Source organism: Bipolaris oryzae (genome assembly GCF_000523455.1).
Source record: "Bipolaris oryzae ATCC 44560 unplaced genomic scaffold scaffold_56, whole genome shotgun sequence".
Taxonomy (NCBI): domain Eukaryota; kingdom Fungi; phylum Ascomycota; class Dothideomycetes; order Pleosporales; family Pleosporaceae; genus Bipolaris; species Bipolaris oryzae.
In genome coordinates this window covers 1-18464 of record NW_006911332.1, presented here as the reverse complement: position 1 = coordinate 18464, position 18464 = coordinate 1, and the positions used below count along the sequence as shown (strand labels likewise).

The 18464-nt window shown below is 49.9% G+C and overlaps 9 protein-coding genes across 9 annotated transcripts; 7 read left to right on the top strand and 2 right to left on the bottom strand.

Moving 5' to 3' along the window:
• Positions 1-845: 845 nt before the first annotated feature.
• COCMIDRAFT_94117 (uncharacterized protein) lies at positions 846-2432 on the top strand (the record flags this gene model as incomplete). The annotated part of the gene is made up of 1 exon (XM_007689336.1): positions 846-2432. The coding sequence occupies one exon, from the start codon at positions 846-848 to the stop codon at positions 2430-2432; it is 1587 nt and encodes a 528-aa protein (XP_007687526.1).
• Positions 2433-2992: 560 nt separating this feature from the next.
• Positions 2993-3528, bottom strand: COCMIDRAFT_25920 (uncharacterized protein; the record flags this gene model as incomplete). The annotated part of the gene is made up of 4 exons (XM_007689312.1): positions 2993-3067; positions 3179-3206; positions 3241-3448; positions 3486-3528. 4 exons carry the CDS (start codon positions 3526-3528, stop codon positions 2993-2995), a joined length of 354 nt encoding a protein of 117 aa, XP_007687502.1.
• An 811-nt stretch (positions 3529-4339) lies between these two features.
• COCMIDRAFT_36347 (uncharacterized protein) lies at positions 4340-5734 on the top strand (the record flags this gene model as incomplete). The annotated part of the gene is made up of 1 exon (XM_007689323.1): positions 4340-5734. One exon carries the CDS (start codon positions 4340-4342, stop codon positions 5732-5734), a length of 1395 nt encoding a protein of 464 aa, XP_007687513.1.
• Positions 5735-6942: 1208 nt separating this feature from the next.
• Positions 6943-7905, top strand: COCMIDRAFT_36346 (uncharacterized protein; the record flags this gene model as incomplete). The annotated part of the gene is made up of 2 exons (XM_007689322.1): positions 6943-7504; positions 7580-7905. 2 exons carry the CDS (start codon positions 6943-6945, stop codon positions 7903-7905), a joined length of 888 nt encoding a protein of 295 aa, XP_007687512.1.
• Positions 7906-8748: 843 nt separating this feature from the next.
• Positions 8749-9425, top strand: COCMIDRAFT_94091 (uncharacterized protein; the record flags this gene model as incomplete). The annotated part of the gene is given in 2 exon segments (XM_007689335.1): positions 8749-9037; positions 9052-9425. 2 exon segments carry the CDS (start codon positions 8749-8751, stop codon positions 9423-9425), a joined length of 663 nt encoding a protein of 220 aa, XP_007687525.1.
• A 276-nt stretch (positions 9426-9701) lies between these two features.
• Positions 9702-11280, bottom strand: COCMIDRAFT_4879 (uncharacterized protein; the record flags this gene model as incomplete). Its single annotated transcript, XM_007689305.1, has 4 exons — positions 9702-10250; positions 10300-10549; positions 10618-11043; positions 11093-11280. The coding sequence occupies 4 exons, from the start codon at positions 11278-11280 to the stop codon at positions 9702-9704; spliced, it is 1413 nt and encodes a 470-aa protein (XP_007687495.1).
• Positions 11281-12007: 727 nt separating this feature from the next.
• Positions 12008-12956, top strand: COCMIDRAFT_4878 (uncharacterized protein; the record flags this gene model as incomplete). Its single annotated transcript, XM_007689304.1, has 2 exons — positions 12008-12191; positions 12244-12956. The coding sequence occupies 2 exons, from the start codon at positions 12008-12010 to the stop codon at positions 12954-12956; spliced, it is 897 nt and encodes a 298-aa protein (XP_007687494.1).
• A 787-nt stretch (positions 12957-13743) lies between these two features.
• On the top strand, positions 13744-15736 carry COCMIDRAFT_94153 (uncharacterized protein; the record flags this gene model as incomplete). Its single annotated transcript, XM_007689334.1, has 4 exons — positions 13744-13803; positions 13869-13891; positions 13982-15549; positions 15603-15736. 4 exons carry the CDS (start codon positions 13744-13746, stop codon positions 15734-15736), a joined length of 1785 nt encoding a protein of 594 aa, XP_007687524.1.
• A 717-nt stretch (positions 15737-16453) lies between these two features.
• On the top strand, positions 16454-17418 carry COCMIDRAFT_94048 (uncharacterized protein; the record flags this gene model as incomplete). The annotated part of the gene is made up of 3 exons (XM_007689333.1): positions 16454-16536; positions 16585-16964; positions 17015-17418. The coding sequence occupies 3 exons, from the start codon at positions 16454-16456 to the stop codon at positions 17416-17418; spliced, it is 867 nt and encodes a 288-aa protein (XP_007687523.1).
• Between the last annotated feature and the right edge of the window lie 1046 nt (positions 17419-18464).

The window sequence follows — 18464 nt, the reverse complement described above, 5'->3', positions numbered from 1 at the left end:
TTGACAGGAGCATTATACCACTTATTCTTAATATATACATTTTTCAGGCATATGGTGTTTAGTGTTGAGATTAGTGATGTTGCGTATGCCTTGGAAATGAGAATAGGAAAATGAAACACTATGCTCTTGGAAGACTCGATTACTAAAGAACAGCGACCAATACTCAAGGCAAGGAAATTATGTACATGCAGAGGAGTGCAATGGCCCAATAAGATACCTGATGGAGAACATTAATAAATGGTCATAGCGATCGGTGAAAACTGTATAGAGCCCGAGATTCGTTTCCACTCATTCCGAGGTACGCGATGCAGCGTTAGACGCTCTAGTTCGAGATGCGTTCTAGAAAGATGCCAAAGCCCACAAAGACCGAGACTAACTAAGCCGGATCCTCTTTTTCACTTTAGGTCATGTCAAGGAATGCACATTATATTCCTACAATGACGCCAGTCTCAAGGTTTTGTCCTTACTAATGAAGTTCGTATTCCTCTGCTTACGGGAGTACTAACCTGATTCATCTAGCGGTGCAGAAATCCTATGCAGGTGGACATCCAGAGGCAAATGTAACCCAAACTTTTTCCCCAACTCCCCTCTTTCCCACCCAATCCAAAGCGAGGGAAATGGCGTGCTCTGTTACCTGCGGCTTAGCTGCTACTGCAAACCCAGAAAGGATCGCTGACTCGTGGCGCAAACTATGTATGCGCTCAAGCCCGCCTTGTGTTGGACCCCCCCAAGGCATCCCAAGCTTTTGCCATGAAAAAGCTTCCTTGAGCCTTGTCTCTGAGCTTTGCTCTCTTCCTTTTTGTTTTCATTGTATCGCATCCTGATACTGTCTTTATCGAAACATGATGACGGCCGTGGACCCCGAGAAAGCTCCCCGCGATGTCGCGACATCGCCAGACACGCTGACGGAAACACCGTCACACTTCATCAACGAGGACCGCCTGCGAAGGTCCCTCTCGGCACGTCAAGTTCAGATGATCGCAATTGGAGGAACCATAGGAACCGGTCTCTTCCTCGGTACCGGCAAAGCCCTCGCGACCGGAGGACCTGCTTCTCTACTCATCTGCTATTCCATTGTTGGCTTCATCGTCTTCTGCACTATGCTCTCTTTGGGGGAGATGGCAGCTTTCGTTCCCGTGGCAGGGTCCTTTTGCACCTTTGCAGGGCGCTACGTAGACGATGCGTTTGGCTTCGCACTGACCTGGAATTATTGGTTCAATGATGCTGTCAGCACGGCAGCGGATTTGGTTGCGCTTCAGTTGTTAATCCGGTATTGGAGTGATAGTGTTCCCTGGTATGCGCTGGGAATTGCCGTATGGGTGCTTATTGTCCTAGCCAACATCATCAACGTCAAAGCGTACGGCGAGTTGGAGTACTGGCTGAGTTTGCTCAAGGTAGTAACCATTATCATTTTCATCATCTTGAGCATTGCAGTAAATGCTGGTGGAAACGAGGGCTATGGTTACATCGGAGGGAAATACTGGACTATCGGCGACGCGCCATTCGTGGGAGGCATTGGTGGCTTCGCGTCCGTCTTTGTTACAGCTTCATTCGCATACGGAGGAACCGAGTCGATTGCCATTACAGCAGGAGAGACGCGCGATCCGGCTCGCACCCTTCCAAGGGTAGTGAAGAATGTGTTCTGGCGCATTCTGCTCTTCTATATCCTCACGGCTACTATGATTGGCTTCAACATCCCTTACAACTACCCTGGACTCAGCACAAAGTCCAGTCGCACGTCGCCATTTACAATTGCGTTCCAGATGGCAGGATCAAAGGCCGCAGGCTCGTTCGTCAATGCCGTGATCCTAACTAGCGTTATTTCTGCTGGAAATCACGCCCTCTACGCCGGATCGAGACTGCTCTACACCCTCGGCTCCAACGGCCATGCACCCAAAGTGTTCACCAAGTTGACGCGCTACCAAGTCCCATGGGTAGCAGTCATGACGACGAGCATCGTGTCAATTGTCCTCTTTTCCCTCTCCTTTGCTGGATCAGGTCAAGTATGGACATGGCTGCAAAACATTGTCGGCGTCTCCAACCAACTGAGCTGGATATGCATCGGCATCGCGTCTCTCCGCTTCCGCGCCGGTCTCAAAGCCCAGGGAAAAGAACATCTTCTCCCCTTCCGTAACTGGATGTATCCGTGGGGCCCCATTATCTGCATCGTTCTCAATACCTTTATTGTCTTGGTCCAAGGCTGGACCGCTTTCAGCCCCAGCTTTGCCTCTGTAGACTTTGTCAGCTTCTATCTTGAGCTGCCAGTATTCTTCGTCATGATTGTAGCATGGAAGCTTATCAAGAAGACCAAGTTCAGGAAAGCGAGTGAGATGGATCTGGAGACGGATGTGTATACAAAGGATGATATGGAACCGGAGGAGAAGGGTTGGAAAGGAAAGGGAAAGAGGATAGCAACGTGGTTTTGCTTCTAAGCGTATCTCTTCACTACATAGGAATTACGGTCAGTGAAATGGAGGAAGAATAATAATGTTTATGTCCAATATCGACAACGATGTTCCGATACAGATGAAGATGCATCTCATCGTGGCTTGAAAGTTCTTTCCCTACCACCCTTGGAAGCCCGAAAGCACCTGTTTTCGTCATATGAAGCGCATTCTGTAAGTTGATGTTCGCTTGTTTACCAAGGCAATTGCTCTTACCTTAAAGAACAGTCACCAACGAAAGCGAGACATCATGCCAAGTGCTTCTCAAGGGCAGTCACTGTGGGTATATAATCCCGCATTCCAGGCTTGCTCTCGTCTTTTCTTCTTCAACCTTATTTTTCGCCTGGTTCTTCAGCCTATTTTTCATCTCATTCTTTAATTGGGTTTCCAGTTCATTCTTCGCTTCATTTTTCAACATATTCTCAACCGAACTCTCTTTTTCACAACAAAAACAGTCGCTACCGTATTAGTAAGTTTATGCCAAATGATTGCAACTATACAACGTCTCACCGTACACGACTGTCATTCCATTGTTCTTTAGCTCCATATCACGCCTCTTTCCCCAGCACCTTCCCTTGATCTTTGCCCCCCAAGAAAATCGACACAGTTTGACGATTTGAACACTAATTCTTTACAGTTATGCCTCGTTCATTAGGAATATTTCTCCGTTCGCCGGTGGTGTGGGGACAAGCACCGTAAGCATTTCCTCTTCCACTTCTCTTTCAGAAATCTACCTCTCCTCTTTTTTTGGCCATGGCTAATCTATGTTCAATGGTATAGCCTTTTCCGGGCATACCGGACCGTTGGTACACCCCGGAACGGAGGGACCCCCGTGGTGGTCAACTTTGACACCCCGTCATGAGGCCGAAATCTCTGATATTGTTTGGCTACTGGATCCTCCGACAAGTCTGCAAGGCCTAGGAGGCAGAGGTCCAAGCCTTCATTGCCAAGGGCATTCGACTCCTCTTCGGCGGGGCCATGGTCCTGTTCACTAGTTGTGCGAGCTACGGTACGTTCACCGATCAGCTGTAAGAAACTTACTAATTGTTGCGATAGCATGTAGTCTGACTGGCGAATGGGCCATGCACTTTCGCTCCAATCATTAAAGATCTCTCTCCTTCTAGTTCTGCCATAGAACAATTCTTGCGAAATAAAATCGACTCAACACAGCTACTGCCAGCCATAAATACAACAAATTCTATCGCCAACATGCGTCACTCGGTTTCCATTGCCATCCTTGCTGCCATTATGGTGGGCGTCGGACTATGCAGTCCACAGGGACGAAATCCGTATGCCGGTCTTCCCAAATTACGCCCCCAGCCGCAACCATACCAGCAGCAACCATACCAGCCGAAATGCATTCGCGGCTCATGCGTTACGGTGCGATTTGATCCTTTGCTCGAATAGGAGATAATAGTTGATTGGCTAATCCCGTTCTAGGGTTGCGATACTAGGAGTCATAACTATGGTACCTGCTGCTGGGGTAAGGTCAATCAAGATCCTCATGATCAGTTCAAGTTCGATAAGAAGTATGGATGTTGGCCTGCTGGAGATTGTGAGGATGATTGTTAGTAGGATGTTTACTTGGTTGGACTCGGACTTGTCGTGTAGAATTGGATTGTTCGGGTGTCGCATGCTTGAGTGCAAGATTGGGTGCAAAGACTGATTGAATCTATTTCTTATATCTACTAGCTATCTTCCTATCTATCATCAAGACTAATGCGATTGCACTCATTCAAAGATTGAGGTCATTGTTGGTGAGGGCATTAGCTCTGTTGTGACAATCGAGTACAGCAAAGGCACAATCGGGCCAAGCTGCTTATCGATAAAAAATTGGCGCATCTCCAAAATTTCGGCGCGACACCTCCCAACCAAACCAAATACCATCACCCAGCATGCCCAAACGAAAGCGCTCCTCACCCGCTCCCGCGATCGAGTCGGTTTCCAGATCAAAACCCGCAAAATGCGCCAAAATCTGTGAGAAGCGTCTCGCTGATGCGCAAAAGCCTTTGCTTCAAGCACTGCGCCATGCCTCGATGCTCGAGCGCCAGAAGCACAGTCGCAGAAAGAAATACGCGGTGAATAAGAACCAGACCAAGACAATTCATCGCCTGAATTCCGAGTATGAAACGCTAAAAGCACTCAATTTGGAACAAGTGGGCGATCAACATTTGCGCAAGACGCTGGCAAGGGTCAAAAGCTTGAAGGATGCCGAGCCGTTGCAGGAATACATTGCGGGGATACGAGAAGGAAATAAGGATGCGAATACACTCAATGTCACGGCACGGCTCTTCAAGGTCAAGCAGGTGAAGAATGTGGTGGACCGTGTGGTGGAGGATTTGAAGGGCATACTTGGAGTCGCCAAGGGCAAGGAAGATGCAAAGGAAGAAGCTGGTGGGAAGAAAGCGCAGGAGAAGAAGACGCCAAAAGATAAGGAGACTGCGAAAAAGGAAGATGTTGATATGAAGGATGCGAGCGACGAGGGAGATGATCCATACATGGCGTTCAGCGCACGGATAGCAGAGCCTTCGTCGGGTGAAGATGAGAGTGAAGCTTCTGTGACGGACGACGAGCGGCCTCCAAGTATCGTGGAGAGCGACAGCGCACACGATCCTGATGCTGATCTCGACACTGCCAGTGAAAGCGAAAGTGAAGAGTTGGGTGAGATTGAGGAGGTCGACGGCGCGAACGGCGAATTGCTATCGAATGAGGACTCTGAGGATTCAGACTCTGAAGAATCAAACTCCGGGTCCGACTCTGACTCCGACTCAGCTGTCATACCTACCAAAAAGATCAAGACCAAGGCCATGGAGGAGAAGCCAACAACCTCTGCATTCATCCCTGCCCTCAGCCATGCCGCCTACTTTTCCGGCTCTGAATCGGAAGCCTCAGACCTTGATGTGGACGTCGCCCCACGAAAGAATCGCCGGGGTCAACGTGCCCGTCAAAAAATTGCAGAACTCAAATACGGACAAAAAGCAAAACATCTTGAAAAGACACAGCGCAGTGCCACCTTTGATCCTAAACGCGGCGCAGTCAGCGGTACTGACAAGCGTCAAAGACGAGGCAAGCCACTGGGTCGTGGACCGCAGCAGAGCGGAGGTAATGCAGAGCCTTTGGGTGAGCGAAGCGACAAGAAGGACAGGAAGATTGGTGTTGGCGCGAAGAGGGATGACAAGGGCGAGCTGCATCCGTCCTGGCAGGCAGCTAAGATGGCCAAGGAGAGCAAGAAGCTCAAGATCGATCTTAGCGGGGCCAAGCCGGCGGGAAAGAAGGTTGTTTTCGATTAAGATACCCAGAGGAGCCCATGCAAAATTTTATTTATCGAGTGGTCATGGTTATTCGCGGATCAGGTGCATGATCTATGTAGGACGTGGAGTTTCCTCATTGATAGCAGCTTTTTCGGTCGTACGATAATGATGGAAGTGGAATGTTTGACTTTCTCGAACCCATTATGCGGTCAATGTACAATTGCCTATTGCCTGCAGCTGAGCCTGGCAATCTTGCAGAGCTTACCGCCGACAGATCACCCGCCGAAGCCCCACTCCGTTGTGGCCGTTCCCACCTGTTCTAGCCTGGGGAAAAATGCTTGTAGAGGGTGACAGACCATTGTTGTCTGTTGGACAAATGTTTTTTTACTACGTGCAAAGAAGTCTGCATCCTTCAAATTCAACAATCAGGAGAATGACTCTTGTGGTCCCCCCCTTTTTCTTCGTTGATGAGCCGCCAGATCCGAAGAATGAATACAAGTGGCCTCTGAGCGCGTTTAGACTGATCATGTTTAAACAAGCAATGACATACCGTTTCTTGTTGCCGACAACATATCCGTTGTATCCGTCCGTTGGCCGGGGCATGGCAATGTTAATCTCATCGAGAGCGTGGCGCAGCACAACAGTAAGTATAGCATGAGCCAATAGCCCCTGAGCTGCGCCCCAAAAGTCTCGCCACGGTGGGGCCGAGGATCACAATATGCAGAAAAAGGGAGCATCCGCTGTGCCAAGAAAAGCTTACAGAAGCTTGGCTTGATACATTTTGCTATGCCAGCTCAGAGATGCCATGTTGTCAACAACTCATTCGAGGGAAACATTGCGTCTTTGATGTTTGATACCTACCAGTGTTTACAACTACTGTCGCTGAATTGGACTTGGCATTGCAAAGTGTGTTTCGGACCGCCGTCACAGTGTGGCTGCTTGGTCCAAACTCCGGGCGTAGCGACACCGCCTCACCGAGATTACGCCACGTTTCAAACTGAGGCTTGTACGCTGGGCCTATGGATCTTTTGAGGGGCTCTTTGACCGACTAAGCTGCAGCTGCCATTGCATCCGAGATCGGGTTGGGATGAATTAAATGCCGCGTTTCCTTCAAGTACTAATACCTTGTCCACAGACACTTGACGTTTCTCATCCTTTCAATCCACCCCAACCAACCCACACTTGCATTTGCACCTTCTTCCTCTTACCACGCACACGCATACACATCCATCCCCCACATCCACACAATGGGTTTCCTCAGTGAATTGATGTCAGAATTCAAGGGCTCTAAGAGCGGCGGCGGCGAGCAGCAACAACAACAATCCGGGTATTCCGGATATCCCCCACAAGAACAGTATGGTGGCTATCAGCAACAACAGCAGGGCTACCCGCCTCAACAGCAGGGCTATCCCCCGCAGCAGGGCTACCCACCACAGCAACAGGGCTACCCCCCACCACAGTCTTCCGGACCACCACCAGTTTCCCCTCCATGGTACGCAGAGTGGGATGGACGGGAGAACCGCTGGATCTTTGTGAACCAGCAAAACGGTGAACGCACATACAACTACCCTGGCCCCGGCTTCGCACAACAGCAGGGCAGCTACGGTGCCCCACCGCCACAAGGCGGATATGGATATGGCCAAGGCGGCTACAGCAATCAGGGTGCATACAACCAGAGCGCATACGACCCTACACGGAGCTCTGAGCCAGAGGAGAAGAAGAGCGGAGGCAATGGCTGGAAGTACGCTGCAGCGGGTGCCGCTGGTCTTGCAGGTGGAGCCCTACTAATGCACGAGAGCGATAAAATTGGTAAGAAGTCCCTCCTCCCATTACCACACTTTGCTCCAACAAACAATATCCGCTAACACGATTCTCTCCAAACAGGCGAAGAAATGGACAAAGCTAAAGAGGGCATCGAAAACGCCCCCGAAAACGTCGCGCACTGGACTGGCGAACAAGCCGGCCGCGTCGAGAACTTCGGCGACGACGTCGAACAGAAATGGGACGATGGCGTTCAGAACATCGAGGATTTCCCTGAAAACGCAGCCAGGTGGACAGGAGAGAAGGTCCAGGAGATTGAGGATATCCCAGACGACATTGAGAACAAGTGGGATAACATGGTCGGTGGTGTGGAGAGGTTTGGCGATAATATGGGGAATGCGTATGATGAGGGAAGGGAAGAGCAGAGGTATGAGGATGATGATTATTAGAGTAGGGTCGAGGGATTGAAGAAATTTGGGAGATAGGATCATATACCAGCAACACTATTTTGGCTACTGTTATGAATGAATTGATTGCATTTATTTTTCATTTATGGGAATTCAATAAGGAATTGAACTTGTTCACATAAAGTTGACTGGGAAAAAAAGGGGGAAATATCATGATGCTACTGACGAGAAACTACGTGCATTTTTAGTATCTGACATGTGATAAGGGTCCCTGAGATGGCGCGTCCCTGTGATGTCATAGCTGCTGCTGTCCATGCGTTGCCTTCTCAACGAACGGTATACTACCACCTGCTAAATATATTGTCCTAAGAAGAATGCTTAAGATGATACTTGGTTTGGTATACTATCTTAATTTACTTGTCTTTCCAACATTCAAGAAGGCAATTTCGATTACGTTGTCTAACGTGTATATTTGCATACTGATGCTCACCATTGACTATTCCATTTTGACCATGACTGTCGCAGCAGCAGTGAAGTACTCCATCGTTTCCAAACTCCATTAAAGTCACCGATTTCCTTTTAAAAAATCTCGCAATTTCTGTTATTTTCGATACATCCATCGAGCGACTCTCCTCACACACACACATACATATACGCATCCTGAATACTAAAACGCTAAAGCATTAAACATACGTACATCTCCCCCAAAGCACCATGGGCATCTTCAAGAAATCCCCCGTCCCTCCTCCTCTCTACCTCCGTACATTACCCCCTTCCTTTTGAAAGAACTCCCTTCTAACACGTTCCAAACAGACGGCGACCCAAACTCTCCAAACTGCTTCCTCTCCCCCCACTCCAAGCGCCACACAACCCTCCACCTGCAACATGCCCTGGGCCCGCACCTCTCGCAGAAACTCAACAACAACACGACACGATAGCCACTACATGCGCACTGCTCCCCCACCGTCCAACGCCAGCGCCGCACCCCGCGGTACTTCCGCTCGTGCACCATCTGTATCGAGCAGACACGGTAACTACGCCCAACCAAGTTCCAACCACGGGAGAACAGCATCGAACCACCCAGGTACATCCGCACACCAAAGCTCTCATCACGGAAGAACAGCACCACCACCAAGCCGATACGCAGCCTCCGTGCAAGCTACTAACCCTCCACGTCCCGCCGCCAAGACACACACACATGGCAGTCTCGGAGTTACGCTGGCTCGGTAGCTTCGAGAGCGTATAGCCAGCGTCCGCCGTTTAGTCAGGGGGCGCGTACTGCTGCGTCGATGCAACGTCAACTCACAGTTCCTAATCAGACTCGTGGCCAAGGTGGTGCGAGCGCCGCTGGCTCGAGGTCTAGAGCACCGACAGCGGTGCAAACACGAGGCGCGGATAGGGGACGCTCGGTTGTTCCGGCTTCGGATGTTGGGGGTGTTGGAGGGCAAGGGGGACAGGAGGTGGTGGGCTATGCGTATGAGACTGTGCAGGTTGGGGGGCGGAGAGGGAGTAGGTGGAGTCGGTTTAGGATGTTTGTGTGGCGTAGGGGGTCTAGAAAGTAAGGAGGATTGATAGGATTTGGGGGATTGATATGGAGAAGATGGTGCACTGAATTTTTGTTGGCTAATTTGAAAAGCGTATTATTGGAAAGGTTTCTACTCTAGTTTTGGAATGGGGTATATGTAGAATGATTGTATAGATAGTACTGTTTCTCAAGCATCACATTTCATCATATAATCTAGGCGATCTATTTTTTTGACTCATTGATATGATACATGCAGGCACTACCCGCAGTGACGGTCTATGATAGTACAAAGGACGACACATCATCCCGTCCTTTAGAAGAAATTGTTCAAACCATCCTTGCGTCTTAGTGTAACATGCAGGAAAATGTACACAACAATACCAAAACCCAACATTCCCGAGATAACACCAAAGCCCATGAGATATTTTGGTTTGTCATCAGCTGGGAAAAGGTATGCGCCGTATATTTGCGCCAGGTTTCCAAGTGCGTTGACAAGCGCAATAGCAATGGCCCTTACTTCAGGTTCCATGGATCCAAATGTCGCGCTGGCGTACGATAGGGAGACGGCGTTGGATGACCAAAGACCAGCAGCCATGAGGACAAGGAGGGCGTAACGTGCTGTGAAGTCGTATATTACACAGACCAGGATAGAGGTTATGAGCGAAAACGTGAGCCAAGATGCGATGACCAAGCCACGGTGCATGGAGATGGCGTCGGCAAAGTACGTTGTTACTGCAGTGCAGACAAACGCGACAGCGTAGATGGGAACGGTCATGTACTGTGCGGTGACGGTATCTTTGTAGCCAAGGCCATTGACCAAAGTAGGATAGAAATACGAGAGGGTGGAAGAGCCGACAATGACCTCCAAAGTATTAGTCACATGATTCTGATAAATCTAACGAAGTACTCACCATATAACCAAGGACAAATCCAATAGTCCTCCAGTCCGTGATTGCGAGGCGGAAAGACTTGAGCTTACCCATCCTTACATCGCCATTCACATATGTCTGGATACCACTTCCTCGGAGGCGTGCAGTAGCGATGAGTCGCTCGCGATCAGTCAACCGCTTGGTATTCGCTGGAAAGTCCAACAGGAGAAAAGAGGCGATTCCGGCCCAAACAATAGTTGCAGCTCCTTCAATGATGAATAGCCAACGCCAGCTACGTGGGCATGGGTTAGCATATTCAAGGGGTCGAAATCCTGAGATCTGCATCGAAAATTCACTTACCCGCGTAGACCACCAGTTCCCTCCATACCTCCAGTGATGGCACCGGCGAGGAGACCTCCAAAGGCGCCGCTGAGAATGGCTGCCGACATGTACACACCAAAGCGTTTCGACTGCTCGTCCTTCTTGTACCAGGACGAGATGATGAGGATGATGCCAGGTGCAAATCCACTTTCAAATATGCCCACGAAGATACGAAGCACAACAAGATGCTTAAAGTCGTGAATGGCACCCATAACACAAGTCAAAGCACCCCAGATGGCCATGATGACAGGAAGGTATACGGAAGGCTTCAGTCGGACCAAGAGCATATTCGAAGGTGGTTCAAAGGCGACATAGGTAACAAAGAAGACAACTAGAGCAATAGAGTACTGGCTGGAAGTCAGGCCTAGATCATCGGCCATGCCGGCAATCTTTGCGTTGCCAATACTGATATTCGATCAATCTTTGCAACTCCAATTCTTCGGAAGTAGCTTACTTTGTGCGGTCCATATAAGACAACAAGTACATCAACCACATAGTTGGAAGCAGGAAAGAATCAATCTTCTTTACCAACTGCTTCTCTTCCTCAGGTGTCCAAGTAAAGTCCTCAGACACCTCAATCTGTTTTGTTCTATCCATATCTTTGATGTCGCCGGCTTCGAACGAATGGCGTATTGACGGCATAGTGTCTTGGCGTAAAAAAGCAATTGTCTACACGAAAAACCCAATGCGGTATGCTTTGCAGGGGATAAAAGGGTACCGACTGCGACTTTCTAGGGACAGTCGCAAAAGATACCCTTGCTATTGCGTGACAGCTTGAAGCTTTATACGTCTTCTCTGCAAAGTCGTTTTGTTGTCTTTTCAAGATTTGATAGTGACTGCCCAGAAGTGCCTTGGTCGTATCGATCCCCAGAGTGGGTCGGTCCTCCTTCCGCCTACCCCAGGCCTTAGAACATTAGCCGAGATTACCAAATGCGGTCCAGCTAGGCTGATGCAGTATGGCAACGATTGGCCGCCACTATCCACAGAACTGCATGTACAAAAGTACGGCTCGATGCGAGAGTGTGTCAATAAGCGAGAGCTCGCTTGCGAGGACCAAATCAGCGACTGCCGGCTGAGTGTACATGCATTCGCCACGAACTCGTTCTGGCGTTGGTTCACTGTCGGGTAGATTTCCGGTACGGTGACAATACGCGTCGCTCTTTTCCAAGGATCCTCGGTAGCGAAGTAGAAAGATTGTCTTGCCACGAGCTGGTGTGGGGGTAAGGAAACGTGGTGTACTTAAACATGCGGGGAGCCTGTGAAGCAGGCGTTCAGCCATCCACCGGTTTAAGTATCTCAGCTCCCTCGCTGTACCTGCCATATATCATTAGACCCCATCAATCAGCTTGTTCTTAACTGCATTTCAATTATGTCTCCTTCTGCAATCGTGCCGCAGGCAGACCAGACAGCGCCTCCCAATGGTCACGTCAATGGCATCCAAGTCGAGCAGAGTGTGGCGAACCCCGTCTACCTGACCACAGAGCCAAAGGAGGATTTTGACTGGAAAATCACCCTCAGGGGCAAAGTGATCGCCATTACTGGCGCAAACAGAGGTTGGTTGACCCCTCTCCGACGCTCGGGAACGACACTAACAGGCACTTACAGGCATTGGTTTGGGACTTGCAACGGTCTGCCTTGCAAACGACGCGGCAGAGATATATTCGCTCGACCTCTTTGAACCGGGCGAGGATTTCCAGGCGCTTCAAAAAGCGAACCCCAAGCGTGTGCACTACCTGCATTGCGATGTCACGTCTGAGGAAAGCGTCAACAAGGCGGTTGACCAGATTGTAGCTGATTCGGGCCGCATAGATGGCATGATTGCCAATGCGGGCATGACCAAGCATCAGCCAGCGCTCAACTTTGACCGCCCTCAGCTAGAGCAGCTGTTCAACCTTAACGTGTTCGGCGCTTACTTTTGCGCGACGGCAGCAGCCAGGAAGTTCATTGAGCTGGGCATAAAGGGGTCGATTGTTTTCACTGCATCCATGACTTCGTACCGGCCGAACAGGGCAGCACCATCGGCGCCATATGGAGGGACCAAGGGCGCTGTCCGCAACATGGCGCACACGCTAGCCATGGAGTGGGCGAAGCATGGGATTCGTGTCAATTCCATTTCGCCCGGTTTCGTGCGAACGCAGATGACGTACTATGTTGAGAAGGCGCCTGACTGGAATTTGAAGATGCAATACTATGGCGGCATGCCGAGACTGGCTGATCCTCGCGAACTTGGCGGAGCCTACGTATATCTACTCTCCGACGGAGCTAGTTATACGACCGGCATTGACATCCCCGTGGCAGGCATTGTCGGCGCATGGTAGGAGAGGTGACTGTGGGTGATTTACTTGGACCCGTTTCGTTTGTTTCATGATAATGCTGCATTGGGCGGAGTTTGTGTGACAGACGGCCGGCCTATTGGCCGTGACGATGAATGAATCTCCATTGCGTTTTAAGAAAAGAGAATATGTATCCCAGATGTATGTGTGTGTGTGTGCGTGTGCGTGTGCGTATGCGTGTGTATGTGTATGTGTGTGCACTGGCAATATTGGGGTTGGTGGAGAAGCGAGGGTTGGAGTTGGAGTGAGAGGGCATCATCCATTGATTGCACGGAAGGAGCTCCCGCGACAAATGGCAGGCGAGACAAGAGACAAATGAGTCAGCCTCCTGCGGGCATCCATGTCGCTCCCGTGGTGCCTTGAGCTTACCACCAGGATCATTATTTCTTTAGGTCCCTGGGGATATTATTTGCATGTCTTGGATACCGTCTGAACCGAAGTAATTGCAGCGCTCAGGCAACGCGCCCAATATATTAGGCATCCCTACTTGAGCCGGACGGGGATAGTGCTCAAGACTGGCGCGGGGTCTGTCGCCTCCCAAGTCGCATGCATTCTGCACCATTGCCGCCCCTTCAGATCCCCACAGTATCGCTGCTGTCATTCTCTGTGAGAAATAATCCTTTCCAGCACTATCCGCGAGGAGCCTATTCGGTCCTGGCGCAGCTGGTCTCGTCTCCAACTCTTGTTTCCCCACGCGATCAGGCCCGAGTTCTAAGCGAAGACACAAGGACCTCGACGCGAAGTCTTACCAGCATGCACGACATTGTTCGTGATGCCAGCATCCTCTACAGGCCCTCCTAAGCCTCGAAAACCCCGCCCTTCAAGAGCGCGAGTAAGTCGACGCACACCCACTCTTTGTGCCATTTCCACTGACCCGACGTTTTCCGCCCTCAACAGGGTCTACGCACAACAACTGGTTGGTAAGCTCACCGTGGCATCGCTCCAACGCGTCACCAAGACCCGCTGGATAATCAAACCCGCTGCACCAAAACGTCTGCTAACCCGCCTAGTCTTACGTGTAGACGGAGAAGGGTCAAATGTGACGAACTCAGGCCTCGGTGTGCAACATGCACAAAGTCAGACCGAGAATGCGTCTACTCATCCTCAAAGGATACGTTGGCGGACACAGCAAGCCCAGTCTCAGGCTCGGTGCAGTCCACGTCCCCTGCACATGAAGATGCCTCTTCGTCTACTGCCTTTTCACCGGGCTCAGCAGCCTCTGCTCGAAGACCCCTTCCTCGGGAAATCGATCCCCTGGTTTGGCAAGCCTCGCCTGAACTCTTGTTTGAGTCTCCTTCAACTGTCATCAATTCTCTGCCATCGCCCAATTCGGCGCCGCTAGCTTATTACGACTTGCTTGCCGAAGATGCCATGAACAATATTGACAAGTATAATTTAAATCTCGACCTGGAGAGGACTGCCTTGTCGCGGGCCCAAAGCCCCGAGGCAGGAACGCCGAATGTAGATCCTCAGCTAGCCCAACAGGAGCAAACGTCCGAATCCGACTCTCAGATGCAAGAGCAATGGAACTCTACCGACATTATACCCATCACAGACGATGAGCTTGTTCTCTTCAGGCACTACGTCAGCGTCGTTGGTCCCATTTTGGATTTGAGTGACCCCTCCAAGCAATTTACCACGGTTGTACCCGCCCTAGCCGTTCACAACGTCGGTTTACTAAAGTCCCTGCTTGCTGTAGCTGCGCGTCACATGGCGCTCTTGAGTGAGCCGCAACTTGACCAACTCAGCCTCCAAGACCCTGCACCAAACCCCGAAAGCACCACTGCCAATTTACGAAACCCATTGCTTCAAGCCGCAACACAGTACTACTACGAAACGCTGCATTACCTCTCCAAGAACCTCTTCTACCCTTCGTACTCGAAATCGAGGGAAATCATCTCAACCTCCATCCTCATCAGCACATATGAGATGTGGGACTCCGAGGGCCAATACAGCAATGGTGCATGGGAAAGGCATCTTCGTGGCATATTTTGGATTCAAAGGAGCCAAAACAATAATGGAGAATGCAGAGATCCGCTGCGAAGGGCTGCTTGGTGGCAGTGGCTACGTCAAGATTCGTGGGTTGCTTTTCGTGAAGGGCGACGAGTTCTGACTATATGGAGGCCTACCAAACGTTTGATGGACCTAAACGCCGACGAGTTAGCCTTGCGTATCGCGTACATTTGCGGAAGGTGTATAGACTTTGCTGCGACGGAGAAAAAGTATGACATAAATACGCGCATTGAGCAAGCCGGAAAGCTTCTCCAAGCACTTGAAGATTGGCATAAAGCGCTTCCTTCTTCGTTCCAACCCATCTATCGAGGGCCCCCACTCAGGCCAGGTGAATCATTCACGCCCATCTGGATCCACCCCCCTTCGTTTGCGGCTGCCATTCAGAGCTTTCACATTGGCCGGATCCTGGTTCTCATCAACCAGCCATCAATAGGAGGCATAGATGAGTTTCGAATTCGACAACGAGCCTTGGATGAGAGTGTCGAAACGATATGCGGTATTGCGTCGTCGCCTCAATCAAAAGATCTACCCAATGCCATACCCAATATCCAGGCTATCTACACCGGTAAGCGTGCAACCATGATATACGTCATTTAAAATTATGCTTACAACGGTTAGCTGGCCTATGCGTACAGGACCCAGTCAAGCAAACGGCGATCATGCATCTTTTGGAGCAGACTCTTGACATTACAAGATTCCCGCCAAAAACATTACTCGCGGACCTTGCTAATTACTGGAGTGCTGAATCGTGATTAAAACTGACGTACTCGAGTCCCACTTCACCCCGCAACCATGTACATATGCCGACACGCATGCTTGGCATATTTGCCGTAGTAGTCCGCTCGTACGATCAGAGGAGGCCCTACTGCGCAGCTAAACTCAGTCTTGGATTGAACCGTTGTGTTAGTACAATCCTATGTTAGCTTGGTCAGGTACCGAAGCGAGGAACGAATATAAACAACACCTAAGAACTAAGGGTCGCTTAGAGCGTACCGGGACGGATACCGCGGGGTACTGGAATCGTTTCCGCTCTCCACAAAATCCATCGCGGGGTCGGACATGTGAGGCTCAATAGGACGGGGTAAAAGCGGGGTGCAGGTTACTGAGAGTGGGCCTTCCCGGTGGTCTGCATAGTTGTGCCTCGTGTCGAGGCACAGCCGCGGCACATCTGTTTCCGCTCTTGCAGCGGGTACCAACTCTTCCTCCCGCTCCGCCCAACCATCTCATACATGCAGCATGAGGAGCATTGAGGCTGCTCGTCTCGCGCTCCAATCAGCGACTCAGCATCTCCGCATCTGCTCCGGACCTGACATTTGGTCTGCCATCATGTCATCCTGTATAGTTTCAGTTCCGAATCCTCTCGGAATCGTGAATCACAAGCACCAAGCCATCATACGTTCTTGAGACCAACTTTTCCACGCCGCTATTGACTCCTCTGCTCTCATACAGACATATCCAACCTGATCATCATGCCTGTCAGCAAAGAAAACCGTACGCTGGCCATCCTCAGCGCCGCCGAGGCCGGCAACTACGGCGTCATGGCCGCCATTGCGTAAGACAGCATGTGCGGGTCACCTTGCGAAAAACTAAGGAATTTCAGATACAACTTGGAACAGTTGACTGCACTAGTGCGCGCAGCCGAAGCCAAACGATCTCCTCTTATAATTCAGCTTTTCCCATCAACACTCAAGCAACTACCTTTGCTTGCTCACGCTGCCGCACATGCCGTCAAAACAGCCACAGTACCACTTTCTCTCCACATCGATCACGCACAAGATGTCGAGCATATCCGGGACATCATTGAAACCCTGCCCGTAGACTCTGTCATGGTGGATATGTCGCATTACGACGAGTCCGAGAACTTGGAAAAGACTGGGATACTCACCAAGGCGTGTCACGACAAAGGAATTGCTGTTGAAGCCGAAAGTGGAAGAATTGAAGGCGGCGAGGATGGTATTGCTGATACAGGAGATCTTGAGGGTGAGCATACCTGGATTTCAAAGTCTCAATCAGTCACTAAATTTCAACAGCTCTCTTCACATCACCCGAAGACGTCGATAACTTCATCAACGCCGGCATCGACATCCTAGCCCCTTCCATCGGCAACATCCACGGTGATTACGGTCCCGCTGGACCCAAAGAAGGCCAATTGCATTACGATCGTCTCGAATCGATAAACAAACAGGTTAACAAGCGCGTTCACGTCGCCTTACACGGTACCAACGATTTTCCCCCAGAAGTCATGCAACGCTGCATACGATCCGGCGCCATCAAACTCAACGTAAACAAACTGTTACTTGAGGCCGGTAACCAGGTCCTACGGAAGAATGCATCGACAACTTTGCTAGCAAAGTTGATCGATATGCAGATGGAAGCGATACAGAAGGAGACGGAGAGGTGGATGGATATTTGTGGAAGTAGTGGGAAAGCTTAGAGGATGTAGCTGTCGAGTCAGGGTAGGATGAAGGATATATATCCGATGTTATCATGTTCATTCAGCCTTTTGCGGTGTCTGAATGAACCTGAATAGAAATAAATCATCAATGTAATATCTATAATTGCACCATGACTAGCTTCTCTTTCTCCCTCTGATTTGCATCCCTATACTAATTCATTTATTTTTTTTAAAAAAAGACCAAGGATCCTAAAAACCCAGGGACATCTCTCGCACACTTACATTCCCTCCCTTTCTCATCTCAGCCACTACTATCCAAAGCACGTTCTACATACTACCAACAAACAAAAATATCTATCTCACAGCTCTACGTGACTTTGACTTGTTCAATTAATTTGACACAAGATGGCAATGTATGCATTTGGAAAAAAACGGCAAAAAAGCAGAAGACTCAGAAATAATAACTCAGAACGAGGTCTTGCCCGGAATCGAACCGGGGTTGCCGGAAATCGTCTGATGTCGCTATCAGAATCCGGAGTGATAACCGCTACACTACAAAACCGATGTTGATTTTCAGCAATACAAAAAATATAAAGTTCATTGCCAGCTAGAAACGCAAGCACAAGGGGATAAAAGAAGGTGAAGAGGGAAGGGGTGCGTTTGTGTCTGGGGTAGACTAGGGTTTGGTGTTTTGAAGGTGGGGCGAGGTGGGGGTGGAGGGGTAATTTTAGAAAAAAAAAACGTTACTAGGATGGTTGAATGGGTGGGTGTCGAAAGTCATGAAAAGCAATTGTATCGTGTAGAACAGAGAAGATGGTAAGCGGACAATAAGATTGCTGTTGAATAGAAAGGGCAATTGAGTAATTGAATGTATTAGTGATAAAGGAATCTGACAGCATTTTAGAGCGAATGAGGAGCATTTTGTTACAAGTAACAAGAAGGATTCTCTCCTTGACGCAGGGTGACGGGGTTGGAGGCCAACCACGTCCACGTCAAAAGGTAATGACATCGCGGGGCTTTGGGTCACGTGATGTATTCTCCCGCCAAGAGCCACTCTCCCGCCAAGGAAGGGAGAACGGGTGAGG